Below are 20,291 nucleotides of genomic sequence, written 5' to 3'. Positions count from 1 at the left end.
ATAATGTTCTCAATGTTATGCATCTATTAAAATTGTTATTCTTTATTTTTACAATTGTTTTTTTTTATATTGCACATGCTGCCAACATTATTCTCTTTATTTACTTTTCTTAATAATATTCAAGTTTACAATAGAAGTGGTAACAAACTTCAGCACCAACTCCTGTATACCAAATAAATCCTGTAGGTCTACAGTTACCGTTTTTCAATCATATGAAAAATCTACTCATGACTATCCTAACTTACATTCTGTGATATTTTGTTTTGGTTTCTCTATTTCTGGTAGGGGACGTCTACGCACAGTTGGTACTGTTCCATCTGCATTTACTGGGTCAGGTTTCCAATAACAAAATGCTATGAAATAAAAGTATATATTGTATTTATTAATGATTTGTACGAAACACAAAAATCTCATGCATATTAGAGGCAGCTAGGCTAAGGATTTAAATACATTTTAGGGCCTACATTGGCCTAATCTAAGCTGCCTAGGTAAGGCCTGCATTGACATTTACTGTTGAATATTTTCCTCAATCTATTTATAGATCACAATTTATTAGAAAAATTAATACCAGGCCCTATGTCCTGAGAGATCAGGCGCGATTCATCGGGGAATGCAGCTGCTGAGGTCGAATATCTTAAAATGTAGGCCTAGGCATTGGAGAAGATCGACATCGGAATAGGCCTATGGCTAGGCCAACCCCGACGCGACCCGATTATTTTTGTAGGCTTCACTTAACTTAAATATATGAGATCCTACCGTTGAGCTGTATGCTTGTTTACCCTGTTGAAATATAGGACATGCCGTCTTCCACAAGCCATATTCCACTGACAGTAGGCCTAGGCATTTTTTTTTTCTCTTTTTTTGGCTTCATGGTAAAGGTTTTCTTGTACTGCATAGTCATATCATCGACGTCGCTTCTCGCACTGCACAAACTCGTAACTCGTGTGCGTTTGTGTGGAAAACGTGTTTGTAAACAGCGCGTATATGCCTTGTTCTGATTGGTTACTTGGAAGTTTGATTGACAGCCCGGAAAGGTCTATTATCATGTTGAATCTATAATTAGCTGCATTTATTCCACTAATTTTTTATATTTAAAAATATCATTCACCGACTTAAATTTCATTGACTTCAGATGGTTAAATGGATGCGAGCTGGGTCCAAATTACATTAATCCAAATGTGAAATATGTTTCTGTACATGGTCTTATCTGTATGAAACTTAGCCAGCGATTTAATGTATGGTATAGTAATGCAGATGATGATTTCAAACCCAGCAACGATGTAAGAACAGTGGTCTTCTTAAGTGTTATTGAATTTCTTGGATTTGTGGAAGGTTAAATTTCACTAAAGTAATGTTGCTTTTTTATGTCAATGATTAACAAGTTTATAAATATGAAATTAATAAGGATAATAATGACATAGATGGTGACAATTCTGTAATGATTATCTTTATTATTATTATTAGTAGTATTATTATTATTATTGTTATTGTTATTATTATTATTATTAGTAAGTGTTCATTATCATCATCATCATTATTAGTATTACCATCTTCATGATCATTATGATTCATAATTACCATCACCATCTTTATCACGACTCAACTTTATCATTACCAGCACCTTGATTTTCCACTGTAGTACAACTTACAAGTGACTCTCCTTGCTTTTAAATTTTTTTATTCAGCCTTCTTTCTTATCATAAGTAGAGCAAATAAGTAGAGCAAAATTCATTAGGACTCTTGTACCTACCTGCATATATTGCTCACTGACAATGTGAACTAACATCTGTTTATTTTGCTTATATTTCTTTTTGATATATTTTTATTTTTATTTTCCAAAAGGGATTAAAAAGTAACCAAAACATAGTTTTACATAAACAATAACTCCTTTGTTCTATATTTAAAATCTTTAATGGTTGGTTGGCTTAAATGCATTTCCTATATGTAATGTTTTGTTGTATATATTGTAATATAGACTTTATGTCAGAATTTAAATCTAACACGTCCTTTATATTTATATGTTTGACTTTTTAAAATTGTTTATGCGATGTGATATCCAAATGTAATTTCCTATCTGACAATAAAGTTATCTTGTATCTTGTACTATTCTCAGTTAAGCAAATATGGTAAACTTTAAATCAAAGATTTGATGAACAATATTGAAGCATTTTCCTCATTAATTAACAGATGAAGTTAAATTGGTAAACACAAGTTAATTTTTACCATGGAAATTCTTAATTTGCTTCCAGAAATTTATATTAAAGGATGTGTACTAAACTATATAGGTGGTATTATTTAAGTGTCAGTTATTTGGTGAGGACTATTGTTCTTGTTCTTCTAATTTTTAATTGAAAGATAATAAATTTAGCAATTCGAGTTTATATTGCATTTAGGTGTCGGCATTTCCTAGATTTTTGTAATAAAAAGTGTGTATATCAATGAAAATCGAATTGTTCAAATTTTTTCTCATTTGGAAAGTTGAAAACTCCTATTAAATGAGCAATTAGCTGTTTAGATTTAATTTGTTAGAATTTTCTATCTTTTCCCAGCGGACAATCTAATATGTGTTTATGACATGGTAATAGTAATGCTTCAGCCATTATGAATTGCTTGCCTACTTCAATCTGTCTCACACACAAAGTACACTATACAGCTTGTTGTCATTAAATTAGAATTTACTGATGAACAGAATTCTTAAAAGTGTCGAAAACTGTATATTGAATCATTATCACTTTAAGTTACATTCTATTCAAGTATTGGAAATAGGTTAAGTGGTGATGGTTCATGTAGGCTCCATAATCCAGAATAAGATATGGGGATTAGGCTCCATAGTCCAGAATTCTGATTGCAGTGTCATTATTGTGTTGTCTGTTACAACGAATTAAGTAATACTTTTCTGTACGCCAAGCCAGGTATAAAGCTCGGTTTATACTCTCAAGCGTTATGTAACAAGTATCTGCAATTTTCCTAATATGGTATATGACATCATCATGACTTTATAAGGACAAATTACTTACCAAGCTGTGTCCATATTGTCAAGTTTTATTTTTATATATTATATTTCTTTTATCTGTTTTTTTTTTCATTCTCCTTCATGTGGTCATGCTCAACCACTTTCAACGACCGTTACTAGAGAGCATTATTTTCAAGAGCCGATTATTAAAATTTGTCATTTATGGTAAATGTTGCCATCATAGCTGACGTCATGAGCAGCAGGTGACTTGATACTTCCCCCGAAGTGAACATAATAATCATTGGACATTTCTTACACTCTGACATACTTGCTGAGAACATGGTGACATGGAAATGATTTATTTAAGTTATTCAAAAACATCTACTGTTATATACATTTACTTGGTGATTCAATCATCTAATTATGAATTTCGTAAATCTTCATACAGCACAAAAGCATTTGTGCTTAGACAGTCGGTTTGCTTAATTTATTCAATTTCGGTACAAAATAATAATATAGATCATAAACATACTCTGCATTGTAAAGAAGACAACACAGTACTATAGAATAAAAGGGTGGAATACAATAATAAAGATATAATAAAGATAAAAATGCACATCAAAAACCTACATTAAAGTACAAAAGACAGCATACTAAAAATTATAAACTAAATGTTGAATCAAATAAACAATTTGAAATGTAATTTAGAAAAAGATGAGAATATAAGGTCGAATAATAATAATAATAATAATAATAAAATTAATAATAATAATAAATATAATAATAATTATAATAATAATAAATAACAATAATGCATTTCAAAAATATACTGTAGAATAGAATGTTGGCAAATTGTATGCATTAATGTAGAATGGTGATGAGATATTGAGTTGTACAGTATGTCTACTAATGTATTACTGATGTATTAACATATTATGCATCATGACCTGGCCATTAATGCGAATTAATGTTGCCGACTGCATAAAATTAACATTTGAGTCATGCTGAGCTAAATAGGAAAATCGAACATTTTGTGTTTCATAATTTTAGAGTATGCTTTTAAAGTGATGATGATTTTGATCTATTTCAAGGGTCAGGCATGTCTCAGGTGTTAAATTTATGCTAACAAATGTGAACATTAGTTCACAAAATGAATGCAACATTGCTCACCGTTGTTTGGTTTACACATCTTGGTGGTGGTGGTTGTTTTAAGTGTAAGAATGCTAGCTTGCAAGATGGTATTGTGATTTTTTGGGATGGTGGGGATAGGGAAACTGGGAGAGCAGGGTATATTTTGGGGGCGTGCACAAGTATTTTTGAGGGAATGCACCCACCCATAGATACGCCACTGGTACTGATGGTAGTGATGTTGATAACGATGGTGATCATAATGACTAATACCGTCGTGAGTGGAGGCAGGCTATGAAGTGCAGTGGCCACTGGGGTGATAAAAGTGATTGAAATCTTCAGTGATAAAAAAATTCATTTATTTTGGAGGGCTACTCTATAATTCTAAGCCTTGCCACTTTACATTAAGCCTACCTTACTTGATCCTTGGGTTACCCCATATGCCCTGTCATTGATGTCCTTTTGATGATGTTGATAATAATAATAAGGATAACAATGGCTATTAATGATAGTAAATCATGATAACAATGATAAATGATGGACAATGGTGATGGTAGCTGTAATGATGATTGATGATTTAAAATGATTCATGATTTTGTTGATATAGAATTATAGTGATCAGATGATTTTTCTTATGTCATGTATTAAAATTTAATGTCTTCAAACTTCCAATTTTTTTTTTATTCTCTTTTTAAATGTAGATTTTTGAATGGTGGTACTTTCGAAAGTATGGAACATCTTTTATTGAGCAGGTTTCTCTAAACCACCTGTCACCTTGGCTCGGAGGGGGTGAAAACAGTAACAGTAATAATTCAGGACAGAACACAGCTCCAGGTAGAAGCAGTGTTATAGACTATATTCATTATATTAATTATTTTTCCATTATTATGGACAATATCCATTTTGTATTCATATATTAATAATTATTTTTCATGAATTTACATTGTACGTTTTGTATTTTCCAGTGTTTTTGTTGAGGCTGTATATTACTAGGTTAACTTTCGCTATGCTAACAATAAATTGCACAGATAAAGTTTCAAATAAGTAATATAACAATAATAATAAGAATAATAATAATGATATCGTTAGTTTTATGTAGCATACAGGGATGGACTGAGTTCTTATATCTATGGGTATAGTAACTAAATGAGGGTCACTGAGGTATGGAAGGTGGATTAGTACTAACAACGGCTGATATTAGCAGCACATAAACAGTACTCCAATCAAGTCGATGTTGTTATACAAATATGATAGATAAAGTGTAAACATACAGTAGAAACCTTATTCAGAGGACACATTCATTTCATAAAAATTTTTCCCTTAATAGGAGTAGTGTCCCAAAGGGGGAGGGGTTCTACTGTATTCTGTTGTGCATACATGGCTAAATGGTTATCACTGACTAAATTTGTATAATTTCATTTCCTTCTATAGAATGTAAAACATGGAGGAATCCTTTAAACCTGTTTCGAGGGTCCGAGTATAACCGGTACATATGGGTGACAGGGAAAGATCCTTTAACATACTACGACATGAACCAGTCCGCACAGGATCATCAGACTCTATTCACGTGTGAAGCAGATAACACAAAACCAGCTGAAGAAAGTAAGTTAGAAAGTGAATGGAAACTACTGTATATCATTAATTATGTTTAACCAAATATATTAGTATGTTTGAAAAATTAATATTCTGTTCTAAATTTATGTATTATATTGTATTAATATTATATATAAAAATAAGAATTATTAGAAATTTTATGGACAATAAATAAATCTAAAATTTGTAAAATATTACTGAATGTTTTGAAAGTAATATAAACATATTTTTGATGAAATTGCACAGTGATGCTTTAAAATATTACCGTACGCCCACCGCTGTCTTGAAATTAAAAAAAAAGATACTTATATTTCTTCCTAATCATATAAATTTAAAGCATTTATTTTTAACCATCCCATTACTACACTATTTACATTCACCAATAAAATTTTATTTTTATTTTCTCCTTCACATGGATGTTTTTGGCAAAAGTATTTGCTAAATATAAAACAATATTTTATTTATATTTTTCCCCCTCTGATGATGATCTTTAAAAAAAAAAAAGTTTGAGCAACAAGGTATAAAATAGTTTCACCTTATGTCCTTAGTAATGTTGAGAGCATGGAGAGAGAGGAATCCACAAAACAGGATCAAAGCTGCCAAAGAAGCCTTAGAAATTGTCCCAGAGTAAGTAATCATTCTCTTCTCTATTCAGCCTTGTGTCTGTAAAGCCAGACGCACACTGGCGTTGTTAATCATTGACCTATGCGATTTCTTTGAGAATGCAATGAGACGAGCCTTGCAAAAAATTTTTTTAACAATTTATTTATTCAGGTATAAAAAGACTCAAAATACAATTCAAGATTGAAATGAAGAGCTTACATAAAATCAATGAAGAAAAATACAGAAATATAAAACCAGCAATTAACATTTGAAAAAAATTTCAAATTACAAAAAAAATTTAATTATTTATTATTTACAATTAATATTAAAATTTCAATCAGCATAAATTGATTAATTAAATCAATTAATTAGAATTTTTTACAAATATATACAAATTTCATTAAAAACAGTTAACAGTCAAGCCCTATTTGAACAATTACATTACACATTAAAAAATCAATAAACAAAACAAAACCAGTTCAATTCAGGAAGTACATTGCCAATTATCCAAATTAATCTTTATTTAACAGTCCAATAACACTTGGAATAGTTGACTTGGCAAATCTTTTTGTTTGACAGTGTGGTACAAAATACCGATTAACCTTTCGAAGTGATCTTATTGGTTCTTCTCTTACTGGGATCCATTCCTTAAAGCGTTCTGATGATAGCAGATTCTTTCCAAAATTTAGGAGATTAATAATTCGTCTCTGATGCAACGTACTTAAATTCAGTACATCAAGAGAATTCGCATAACTATCATAATTCCGATATCCAATTATAATTTTAACTGCTCGTTTTTGAACAAATTCAAGCTCATCACTCTGTTTTTTTGTAATTGAAGAATGCCAAAGAGAACTGGCATATTTTGAAATGGGACGAATATACATATTAAAGGTAAAAATAAGATCATCAGTTGAGGCTCCATATCGCTTCAAAATATGCAACATATAAAGCCTACGTGATGCCTTGGACACAACTTCTTTAATTTGCATGTCCCACTTGAGGTCACTTTGAAGATGGACGCCAAGAAGTTTTACACTTTGTGATTCCTCAAGAATAACACCATTCATTTGAAGTGGCTCAAATTGTGGCACATTCCGCAGGAAGTGGATGCGCATCACTTGAAAAGGATTCAGCGTTGTATCATTCTCAATACACCAGCTTGCAAGATCATTGAGATTATTTTGCATTTGACTATTCTCAGGATTCTTCACAGAAATTACTTTGCCAATCGTTAGGTCATCCACGAACTTCCATTTATCCGGCACATGTTTCAGCAGATCATTAACCATGATGGTGAACAGTATTGGGCCTAAAAATGGATAATTTTAAGGATGATTAACTCAGTCTGGTCATCGGCAGTAAACTACTGTGTAGTTAGAACTGCGCATGCCCGTATTCAAAGTGAATAAACAGTATGTGTGTGTTAACTGTTTTTATAACACACCTAAATAGATCCCAGTCATTTGATTGGTTGATTACGTACCACGTGAAATTAGTTATTTGCCATTTCATCGCTCATCGTTGAAATTGTGTTCCACCATGTATTTTTTTCCCCCATCCGAATCGTCCTTTGCACATTACCTATGGATACAAAATGACTTCAACCTAATACAATCTTTCGATTGGTTAAACAGACGCGGGACTGACTTTTTTTTTTAAAACACAGTTTAAACTACGAGGTGGCTTATCACCAGACAGTCTCGCGTTGATAAGAGCTCACAAAGAGTAGAGATGGATTCATCATATAGACACATACTGTAAAGCATATGTTCTCATATTCTTTGCATGGCAGATAATTTTTTAAGGATATTGGTATTTAATAAGAATTCCTTTCAGAAAAAAGAAATCTGTCTTAATGCAAGTTTATTATTTATTTAATTTTGTTTTAAATGAAAGTTTTTTTGAGTTTTTCAGATTTATCACAGACAATTCATCTTTTAAAATGTAAATGATGTATTAGTATAACTTCCAAATGAACATTTTTAGTATTACTGGTAAAATTTTTAAAAATGTACATATATTGATTTTGGCTTTTTTGAATATCATTTTGACATAAACAACACGATTCATATTATTAATAGCTATGTAACTACATCTGCCCTTTATTTAATATCTTTTGATAAGCTTGTACATTATCTACTGCTCAAGCTTGTCATATTACTGATGTTGTTTGCATTTAAAACATGATTGATGAAGATGTAGTTAAATATACCATACGCCCACCTAATGTATAAAAACTAATACAATATAGTCATACATACGCACATGTGATAGCGTATTAAAAACATAACAGAGAATTGTGTTTTTTGTTAACCCGTACATCTGTCAGCATATTGAACATGTAGCAGATGTATAACTGTATTGATTACTTCTGAAAAATATAGTTTCTGGAATTTTACTAGGAGGCTATGTAGATATGATTGCAATGCAATGATTCGCTTTATGTAACCTAATTCCAGGTGCACACACTCAATTTCTTATCTGACAATTTTTTGTCAGATTTTCTCTATATAGTGTGTGCACTTCCTTCAGTCATATCTAACCATACAAATTATTCCTTTCCACGTGTTAGTCTGATAATGTAATACGTATTCAGATAAAATTTGATCAGATATTATCTGTTGTCCACATTATCACATTTTATACAGTAGGAAAAATCTGTGTGATAGATGGACATGATGATATATTACACCCTTAATTATGGGCAAATGATCATTTGTCATAAAATGTTTAATAATAGTGTGTTTTGGACAAAGCGTAATGGTCTATTCGTACTATCAGGTTTTATGTGATATGCTTGTATAAATTACCCATATATGAGTATGATGATAACTTATCACACACAATGAGTATAATGATTTCAAATTATACCCATATATGGGCAAATCACAGGTGTTTGTCATGTATAATTTGATTGTCTAGATAGATCTTTACAGACAAATAGAAATATCATGTGTATATCTATCTTAAGTTCTGTTTTATCAAGTTTTATGTAATAAATACCTGTAATTTGCCCATATATGGATATGATATGACATGGTTATGATGATGATATTGGTGATGATGTTGATTTGTGGTGATTATGATTACAATGATATGAAATAAACATGATTTTAAAAATGTACATTTTTGATGTTCTCTTATTGACCCCTTATACCTTTTTATTCTAAGTTATTGATTTTTTTAATTGCAATTTAAATTCATTATCTTTTGCTTTTGAATTTTGACTTGGTTTTATTTTTTTCTTAATCATGTTTTAATAAGGTTTCTTAATTTCTTGATGTAATTTTTTGTGTTTCCCCCCTCCTCCAAAACCTTCTTGTTTGTCTTATTTTCTTTGTTATTTTGTCAATCCTAGTACTTTAAACTGTTTCATCCAATCAAAATATAAATGAATGATTGCAATAAAGTTGAATTTGAATATATATTTCTTAAGTACAATTTTATTACTTCACTTTCATCAATCTCTGTTATTTACTTAAATTTACTAATGAAATCAATACTGAAATTGAAACCCATCTCTTTTCAACACCATATTGATTTTTACAAGTATGCTTGCTTTGACTTAAAATTACAATCTGATACCTTTCATACCATTTATATTATATCATTAATCACATTGGCATTGGTACAAATTGATTGGTTTATACTGTGAAAGAAGCATAAGTGACATCCCTATTTATTATGTCTGTTAGATTGCTTGCCACTTGTTTTCTGCATATGCTAGACATCAATATCTAGATAATTTCAATGGTTTCAGATATCTTCTGTAAGGGATTTATTCAGGCTTATTGAAGGATAAATATTAAACTTTAGAGTATAGGTTCAGGGCCTTCAGTTTGAAGGTAGCTTTAAAGTTGCAGAGGAGATCATAGGTGATAATACTACTGTATGCTGTTTTAGTTGATTTTAAGAGCATTTGACTCATTTATTGTACCTTTGGTCCACAACTGTTGGGTCCGGGTTCTAATCCCTGTAGGCTCCAGAATTCACATTGATCAAAACATCCTGCCCCCTCAAAAACCAGCATCATATTGAAGTCTATAGTTCAATGTACAGTATGTAAAAGATTACTGTAGTTCCCTGGGTATAATCCCACTCCCCTTTCCCCCCCCCCCCCCCCCCCCCCCCCATGAACGTGAAATTGGTATGATTTTGGGATTATACCTGGGGATTTCTCGTTCATGAACCGAAAATGATGATCGTTTTGCAAAGTGATGCAGATGCATTTAAATTCAAAGTTCAATGGCCTATCCAAAATTATATTCCGGTGAAGAAATAAGACTTTACTCGAGCATCGAAGGAGAGGGAACACCCTAACTGTAATTATTCGGTCCCTTATTTGTGAAATTCACCGATCTAATCACCCAAATTATACCCTCTGACTTTGCCTAGGAATGCTTGTACAAGAAGTTGGACGTACAGTCGGTGTGGGATACCGGAGGTGAGACTCTACCTGAGGAAAGTACATCTATCCTGAAAATATTATAAAGCGCATTGAGTCAACTGTGTAATTCCCCTTATTAATATATTGATTGGTTGATTGATTGAAGTACAGTATCATTTTTGGATAGAAGCTTACCCTGCCTATAATTTAAGGACTGATCGAACATGTTTTGTATGTGTCTTTACATTAGATGTGTAAATCATCTGAAATGCACACGTGTTTAGATTATTTGAAATAATGTCATTGACTATAAGATTAACAGTTACAACATTATATGTACAAGTAATGTCTGGATCTGTAAAGGTTGATGTAGAGTAGCATATGCTGAAGCTAGTACAGGCAGGTATTACTAATACCGGCTGCCACGGATCACTGACAACAGGAGTACAGTTACATTAAGCATGAGTTTGGCTAGGGAACAGTTGGATTAGCTATGTGTACATTTCAAGTGGAGACTGTTGATGATATATGATATCTATTCTAGGTTTACAGGATAAAAAATAAAGTAAAATAAATCCATTCTTATTTACAGTATGTTATGGTTACTTGCTACGGTAAATTTTTTTGGTGGGGGGTTGAAGAAATTTGCAGTAGTCAACATCAAGGATTTATATTTCTTATTTCAATTATCGATATGAGAATCCTTTTTAATAGAAAGTCAAGTCCAATTCAGCTTTCTTGCATCTTCTTGATGTTTTTATAATAGCGTAATTCCATCAAGGAGACTACTTCTCTTTGTAAGTCAAAAATCAGATTGCCAACACGACGATTCAAAATAAAGAATGCTAGACAGCGAATAAATATAACAGAAATATAATGTAATCATTTTAGTAATCATAAACATAATCAGTTAAAAATTCTGTTATACTAATAGCAATTATTCTGTATTTTTTAAGAAACATTGAATGAGTAATGGTGTATTGCAAATTATTAACAGATTTTTATGATACTTTTATTCTTTTAATATACTGTTTCCCTTATTATAGTGTAAGTGTCTTGAGAGTAACATTAAGTACCATATAAAAGACATTACTAATGTAAAAAGCAGAATAGAATAAAGAAGTGATGATAAAGCAAGATATAATTTCTTGCTAATGGAGTGATAAAAAACATCTGCAAAGCATGCTCATTTGATTCAAGGAATCCATCTTGAATTTGAAAGCTTATACTGACCTATTTTGCTATGGATTCAGGACATGTCTGCTCTTAGCCAAGGGTTATTTAGGTTAATTAGAAATTGACTTTTTTTCATGTGGGAGGTTATAGGGTTCTGAGTATATTATATATTGTAAAAAAACCAAAAACCACATGGATAAACAAAATTGAGAGGGACACTAAAGGAAATATAGATAGGTCTATGCACATACTAGCTAACAATCGCTCTGACAGTGACTGGAGAAGTGTTGTTGAGTGCGCTATCTTACAAGACGTTTAGCGTTGATGATGATATATATATATATATGTGTGTATATATGATGATATATATATGTTTATATACTTTCAATATATAAATGTGTTATCCCCTGAAATATGACCCAAGAAAATCGCAGAAATTAATTAAAATCTTTAATTTTGAAGGAACATAAACAATGTCAACTTGTGCATAAAAAATGTTTACTTTGCTTTTTATTCTTGATAATGATCAAAATATCTAAGTATTTCTCTGGTTTTATCAAATCTGGGGTAAAATTGGGGATAAACATTTAAAAACTCTTTGCATTATTGTGTGGTCTTATTTCATAATTTTGAATTATTACTTATTATCTCTTTCATCCATTTGATTTTCTTTTATTTCCCCCTCCCTTTCTGCTGGCGTCTGATGTTAAATAATTGATATTTTTGCAATTGATTAAAAACAAGATTTTATTTTTGTATTTTTTTTTCAACAGATGTTCTACAGCATTGATCATGTTAGCTGAAGAGGAAGCTACCACTATTTTAGAGGTAGAAAAATTACTGAAACAAGCATTGAAAGTTGCTGAGGCAAATTATCGAAAGAGTTTAGCATTACAACACCATAACTCAAGTAACGAAAAAATACATCGTAAGTTAATAGATGCTCTTTAAGTTACATTAAATTCTCTTATGTTAAAAGTCTTATAAATTTTGACAATTTTCTGGAAAGCTTAAGCTTTTTCAACACTATCAAATTGTATGTGACAAATTTTAGTAAATTTTGTCTGTAAATTGTAATGATGGTGTCATACATATCCATATTTGGGCATGATGATATAATGTTATACCCATATATGGACATGATGATATATCACATCTGTATTTGGGATGATGATGTCATATTATACCTATATATGAGCATGATGATATATCGCATCCATTTTTGGGCATGATGATATCAGGTTATACCCATATTTGGGCATAATGATGTCATATACCCATCATACGAGCATGATTATGTCATATCACATCCATATTTGGGCATGATGATGTTATACCCATATATGGGCATGTTTATGTTATATTACATCCATATTTTGGAGTGATGATGTCACATTATACCATATTTGGGCGTTATGTTGACATACCCATATTTAGACGTGATGATGTCATATTTTACCCATATATGGGCCTTTTTATATTTCTCTCATAAAATGTGATAGTGTGGGTAGAGCTTAACAGAGCACATTGTAACATCTTTCAATAGACCAGAACATTTAATGTTCTGGTCTCCCAAGCAAGTGTTATAGATTTTATGTCTCATATTCATTATATATAGATCAAAAGGCAAGATGCTGCAAAACAACAATGCTATAGGAAGGGATGGCTAGATCTCTTTTGTGATACATAATAGATAAGCGAAAGCTAAAATTTGCACAATAGATAGAAAGCCAAATAGAAATTTATGTATTGTATGTATATGAACATATAAATTATATATATGTATTATATATTCAAATTAGATTTTCTGAAAAGCTTTCCTCTAGCATACTATTTCTTCATTATATATAATTTATGTCTCGTTTTTTAAGAAGAGCTACTTCTAAACATATATGAGCAAAAACCGATTATTGTTATATGACAGGCTATGATATTTTATGTTAATTTGCTATATTTATATACTTGTGACCTGTTTCATTACACAGGTTCAAACATTGAATTATAAGCCAAACAATGATTTTCTCAAATGTTATATGAACCTATGACAACCTTGCACTACTAGTGTAGAAGACAGACACGTCATTACGGTATATGATGTAGAATACAAATGACTATTTCTTCAATGTTAATGATGTTTTTCTTCCTTTGGCAGGGCGAGATACAAATGTGCTTGTTTATATAAAACGTCGTCTTGCAATGTGCGCCCGCAAATTAGGTCGTGTGAAGGAAGCAGTGAAAATGATGAGAGACGTGAGTGCTTCATCTCAATTTTTCCAATGTCATTTCTGTTTCTTCTGGCTTCTGATAATAAATAGCTTCTATAATCAACTTTTCATGAACAATGTACATTTAGAATTAGCATCACAGTATATAAACTAGAGTGCGTACCTCCCTTCTCTGCCTGAATATAGTAACAACAATATGCAGGCCGTGTACATTGAGCAAAACTGCAGCATACCCTTAATGAAATAATGGAATCGCATATATTCAGGCACATTGTTTTCCTGAGTGCTGCAGAATACTCTCAAGAAAATAATGGAATCTTGGGGCAATTGCATTATTTTCTTTTATGCTTGAGGGCAAAAAATTAAATCTCCGTGACCCTGACCTTGTCCTTCGACCTTTTCTTTCAAAAATGGTGTCTTTAATTATTTATATACCATTCCACTATATATTATGGTGATCCATTCAGTAGTTTTTGTGTAATCTTGCTAACAGACAGCAGTGAAGACGTAACCTCCACTCAATGCATATTGATATTTAATTTGGAATAATTTAGAATGAGATGTTGCTGTGCATAATTTACAACAGTTCAATAGTGTAAATGAGGCATCTAAAATCAGGCTTGATTAACTCTCTACGGTTAAATCAATTAAGAATACACAGGATATGTAGATACTACAGCTAACTTACACAACATGTACACCTGACAGAGAGTTAGGCCAAATAAATAAATTGTTGTTTTGTCGAATCGCAGTGATATTTTGCAATCAGGATTGCCAGGTTGGCAATGTTTTTTCTTGCTATAGGCATAGGCATAATTTTAATGTTCATTGCCAACCATTAGTAGAACCCATACATTTTGGTTGGTAAAATGGAAACCAGAGGCCCAAAATCTATGTATTAAATTTATAAATAAAAGCTTAAAAATAGTTGAAAATATTTATCTGGTTACTTACGGATTTGGTTTGGTTAGTTACTTTCGTCGCTCACATTACGAACTAACACAATCAAAGCAGATTGTGTTAGTTCGTGAAATCACAGTAGCGCATCAAAACGAGCGTGTATTGGTTGTCAAGCAATTGTGTAATCTTTACCACACAAAAAGTCCTTAACAACAACAGCGCGTATTTTGACGCGCTTTTTTATTTCACGAACTAACACAATCTACTTTGATTGTGTTAGTTCGTGATGTGAACGACGCTTTGTTTGATAAAATAGAAAGTTTAAATGAAAGCTTCAAAAGTGGCTTTTTGAAACACCATGCAAGTATTATTTAGGCGTCTTTGACAGATTTTGGAAAATTAATTAAATCAATAGATAATGGTGACACAGGGTCTGTGATTGTGGTTTTTCCATTCCTAGAAAATAGAATTGATAATCAGTCACATTTAAAAAAAATGTTTTCTTCCCCCCTTTTTTTTTTTTCTCAGTTAATCAAAGAGTACCCAATGGTAAGCGTATTCCAAATACACGAAAATTTAATTGAAACACTTTTGGAGATGCAGGCGTACGCCGATGTACAAGCCGTGCTAGCTAAATATGATGACATCACATTACCCAAGTCTGCAACAATCTGTTATACGGCAGCATTACTAAAAGCAAGAGCTGTTAGTGATAAGTAAGTTGGAAAGGAAAATTATTAGGTGGTGGATAATAAGTTAACCACATATTGTGTTATTTCATGCAAAAGACTATTTTGCATGCCTAATTTTAAAATTATGCTTGTAATATATATATTTTTTTTTCATTTTTAACTTTTAAGTGTTTTTTGTAACCATGTCTTTTTGTGAAAAGACCCCCAGTCGACAGTTCATTTTTGTACATCATGACTATATATGGGCACATCATGACCATATATAGGCACATCATGACCATATATAGGCACATCATGATCATATATAAGCACATCATGACCATATATAGGCACATCATGACTATATATGGGCACATCATGACCATATATAGGCACATGACTATATATAGGCACATCATGACCATATATAGGCACATCATGACCATATATAGGCACATCATGACTATAATATAGGCACATCATGACCATATATAGGCACATCATGATCATATATAGGCACATCATGACTATATATGGGCATACAAGTTTTTTTGTGAAAGAAAATTTGATAGTGTGGACACACCTTAAAGATTATGTTTTGATTTGTTATGTAATAAAATTCAATTTGCAGTAGAATTTAAAGTATAAACAAGAGACATAAAATAGATAATATTATTACTGGGGATTCAATTATAACCCAATTCACATCAAGCATAGTGCACTTACGCAAAAAAAGGTGGAACAATGCCAGTTAATTGCGCAATTTTTAAAGTTTTATTTCAATTAACATTGTTACGCCTACAGTTTCCTGATGCTATTTTGGTCATTGATTATGATGATGAGCAAAACGGAATATCACTTTGTCAAAGTAAAACGTATATTAACCACATTGTTGTTTCTCTTTGCTTCATGTAAATAATTAATGAATGTATGTTAGCGATCTCAAAAGGAATTAACATCTAACATGTAATTTAAATTCTTAATAGTCAACATAACACAAATAATTTATGAATGCATTTCATGGACTGTAAAGAATATTATTTCAATATATAAACAATCATCAGTTCAATACAGAGAACGTAATAAGATATAGAAGTGTTGTGCAATTGAACATAACACAAATAATTTGTGAAGGATGTCATTTTATTATCTGAACATAATCATTGGTTCGAGACAGAGAACACAATAAAATTTAGTAATGTATTTATAACAAACATATATAGACAAGTATTATTCTAAACACTTTGTTTGATTGGATTATTTGATTTGTAGAGATGTTTTAGTAATAAATGTATTAGATATTTCCATATTTTTCATTCAAAATAAATATAAAACCAACAAGTTGATTGTATTACACCTACGGTTCAATTGCAGAATATAATTACAATTTTTTTTTATATTGCTTGCTATACATTAAAAACTAAATTCACTTAACAGTAATTTGTTTATATTATAATTTTCTGAATTCTGTTTTCTTCTGATTCTCAGATTTTCTCCAGAAGCAGCGTCCAAGCGGGGACTAAGTACAGCTGAAATGAATGCAGTTGAAGCTATACACAGAGCTGTTGAATTTAATCCACATGTTCCAAAGGTATTAGGCTTATATTAATTTTTATAAAGATACCCTGTTGACTTTGCCAAGTATCAATTCATTATATCTTGAGCTTCCTTGCACTATGTTGATGTGCGCACCTAGGTGTCATGCTGTGCTAAATGCCACCCAGTATAATTATTTTCATCATTTAGTGCAATTCTTGAGAATATTTTACAGATTATTTATGGTTCTATTATACATATTGTACATCATTATGACTATATATGGGCTTTCACAAATTGGTTCTATTATACAAGTTGTAAACCTAGGCAGTTTTGGAATGCTCGCTATCAGAATTCCTAGATTGTTCATTGTTGGCCTCTTGTTCTCCTTTTAACCCCTTGTTCACATGTTTGCCTCTTTCTGAAACTGGAAACTTTTTTCTTTGTGCCATATTTACCAAGGGTATCAAGTAGTCCTTCGAGCAAAGCTTTTCATTGAAACTAAGTCTTTGAGGTTTGAGGAGTAATACCCGATTTTGTGGCACCCTCAGTAAGGCTTAGAGAAAAGAACTTGTACTTGTAATCCTAAATGCCCTATAACCAAGTCACTATGCGACTTGCAAAGTGAAGTTTTTGGTTGTGAAATCAAATCGGACATTTTTGCTAGGATTAAAAGAAAAGCATTTTAAATCTCTGATTTGACAAGATATGTGACATGCCTATCATATGGACATGATAACACCACATCATGATTATATATGGACATACAACATTTTTTTTGCAAAGAAAATTTGTTAGGCTGGACAAAGCTTAAGGCTTGCATGACGAGCATCAAACCACAGCTTTATGCTAATGATGAAGCATGTTGGCTAAAAAGGAATAGTGAATTACATATGCACAAGCATGAAAGTAAAGGTGGCCATCTTTACTTACTTGTTTCATGCAAATAGCAATCAACATTAAGCATCGTGGTCATTAGGCACTATAAAAAATATTATTAGTTTATCACCCTATCTGGGCAGGAAAAGTGATGAGGGAGGGAGGTTTTTTTTTTTTTTTTCTTATTTTTTATTTTGCTAAAGCCAAATATAACCCTTGGTTTGTTTGCTGGTGCATTGATATTCAAAGTAAAACATGATTTAGATAATGCAAACAATATCTACTAACTATTTAATAAAATTAATGAAAACAATAAATAAAAGAAATAAAAAAAATGTAAAAAAAAATTTTTTTTTTCAAAAAAAAAATTTTGTCACAATTTTTTTTTTCAGTACATGCGCGCGTAAAAAGACATGCGCGCGAGGGTGATAAACTAATAATTTTTTTTATTGGGCCTTATTCAGTGTTCAGTGAACAAAATTATCTTATTACTTTACTTAGGTTGCACACATTCAGGTAGATTTCCAGGAGTAAAGCATTCATTTATTCTATTTTAATGATTATTATACCTTTGTTTTTAAATATATACTTACATAGGTAAGAGGACACTTTAGATATCCCTGGAGTATCATAAATATGCTGAAGCTTGAATCATTGTCAGTAAATATTCAATTAATATCAAGTTAGCTTATGATATTGTCAAGAAATTTAATTACAGTCAGTAATGCACTTTTTAAGGGGAAAATGATATACACAGTTGAATATTTAATGTCTACCGCATCATAGTTTTATAGAATAGTAAAATTGGGATTAAAGCTAAAGAAAGAAATGGACATGTTCCAGAGAAAATTTCAAAATGTTTATAGTATACCAAATCTAGAAATATTTATACTAAATCCGTTCATATTCTGCATTGTGTGACTGCTGTACAACCGTTGGCCAATGAATCCAACTCCGCTTTCTGTAACCATCCTAGCCCACACAAGCAGACGATGCCGCACGGCAACAGACGACGCTGCACGGCAACAGATGACGTTGCACATTATGTGTGGTCCTTTCTGGTTTTGCTTTGAGGCATATGTTTAAAGTCAAATGTCAAATTATTTATTATAATATTGAATTGAGACAGTCAAGTTAACAAATTCCAAGATGTCAAAAATGTCAATATTATTTAAAAAATAGCAATGTAGGATTTTCTGTTATGAGACAAAGAGAAAACGATGATAATATTTTTTAATGGTGGAAATAACAGGAAGGAGATGTAGAGATGAAAGCTGATTGAAGTTGAACAGTTGTTAAGAAAATTTAATGTGTAGTCAGAATTAAGGATGTAGATATTTTACGTAAGTAGGTTGGCTGTAGGTTGAACTCTAAGGAGAAGTTGAGGTTGTTTTTAGGTTACAAGCTTGTCATGTTTATGCCATCAAAGAAAATTTCTATTAATTCACTTAGAAATGGATGTTTGTGATTTGTTAGTAATTTTATAATCTCATGTGGTTTAATCTTGCTTTGGGCTAGAGCATTTGGGTTTTTTTCTTTCCTCTTCTTTTAATATGTTGACCTGATGTGTCTTAGTAATATATGCTTATTCCTATTATATTGTTTTTTGTTTCATAATTGTCTTTCCTTTATATTTATCCTCACCATTATTTTCTTTTTTTGCTTTCTCAATCTACCACCTTACCTTCAATCTTCTTTAATATGTTGACTTCAAATTTAAAGATAATGTGTCTTTAGTAATATACATGCTTATTCATTGTATTATTTTTTGTTTTATCATTTTCTTTCCTTTCTATTTATCCTCTCCATTATTTTCTTTTCCTGCTTTCTCAATTTACCACCTTACCTTCCCTCACTACTTGTCCTTCCTGGTTTTTTTTATTGTAATCTTAATTTCATCTAATAATGTTTGTTTTAAATGTTTTTTATCTTTTGCAGTATTTGTTAGAAATGCGAAGCCTAATCTTGCCACCTGAACACATTCTCAAACGTGGAGACAGCGAAGCTATTGCATACTCCTTTTTCCATCTACAGCACTGGAAACGAGTAGAAGGCGCCCTCAATCTGCTTCATTGTACATGGGAGGGAACTTTTCGTATGATTCCCTACCCCCTTGAAAAGGGCCATCTTTTCTATCCTTACCCAAGTTGTACAGAGAGTGTGGATCGTGAATTGTTACCAGGTATATATGACATATATATGTATAAAACTATATATATTTTATACTGTATGTATTG

The 20,291-nt window shown here is 31.5% G+C and overlaps 1 protein-coding gene across 3 annotated transcripts in view; it reads left to right on the top strand.

Annotated features, from left to right (window-relative positions):
• The window catches only part of LOC117107833 (suppressor of tumorigenicity 7 protein homolog), a 45,838-nt gene that overhangs the window by 20,857 nt on the left and 4,690 nt on the right, over positions 1 to 20,291 (top strand). For all 3 annotated transcript variants that reach the window (XM_033249621.1, XM_033249622.1, XM_033249623.1), the window contains exons 3-10: positions 4,783 to 4,915; positions 5,513 to 5,683; positions 6,223 to 6,301; positions 12,617 to 12,771; positions 13,996 to 14,093; positions 15,497 to 15,684; positions 17,128 to 17,230; positions 19,993 to 20,236. In XM_033249621.1, the coding sequence (XP_033105512.1) occupies positions 4,783 to 4,915; positions 5,513 to 5,683; positions 6,223 to 6,301; positions 12,617 to 12,771; positions 13,996 to 14,093; positions 15,497 to 15,684; positions 17,128 to 17,230; positions 19,993 to 20,236 (1,171 nt within the window). The remainder of the gene's footprint in view (positions 1 to 4,782; positions 4,916 to 5,512; positions 5,684 to 6,222; positions 6,302 to 12,616; positions 12,772 to 13,995; positions 14,094 to 15,496; positions 15,685 to 17,127; positions 17,231 to 19,992; positions 20,237 to 20,291) is intronic.

The sequence above is a fragment of the Anneissia japonica genome, unplaced genomic scaffold (assembly GCF_011630105.1).
Source record: "Anneissia japonica isolate Jap-2015-1 unplaced genomic scaffold, ASM1163010v1 scaffold288060_len1141017_cov207, whole genome shotgun sequence".
In the NCBI taxonomy this organism is placed as follows: Eukaryota; Metazoa; Echinodermata; class Crinoidea; order Comatulida; family Comatulidae; genus Anneissia; species Anneissia japonica.
The sequence above is the reverse complement of the archived record's forward strand: the minus strand, read 5'-3'. Positions and strand labels throughout refer to the sequence as shown.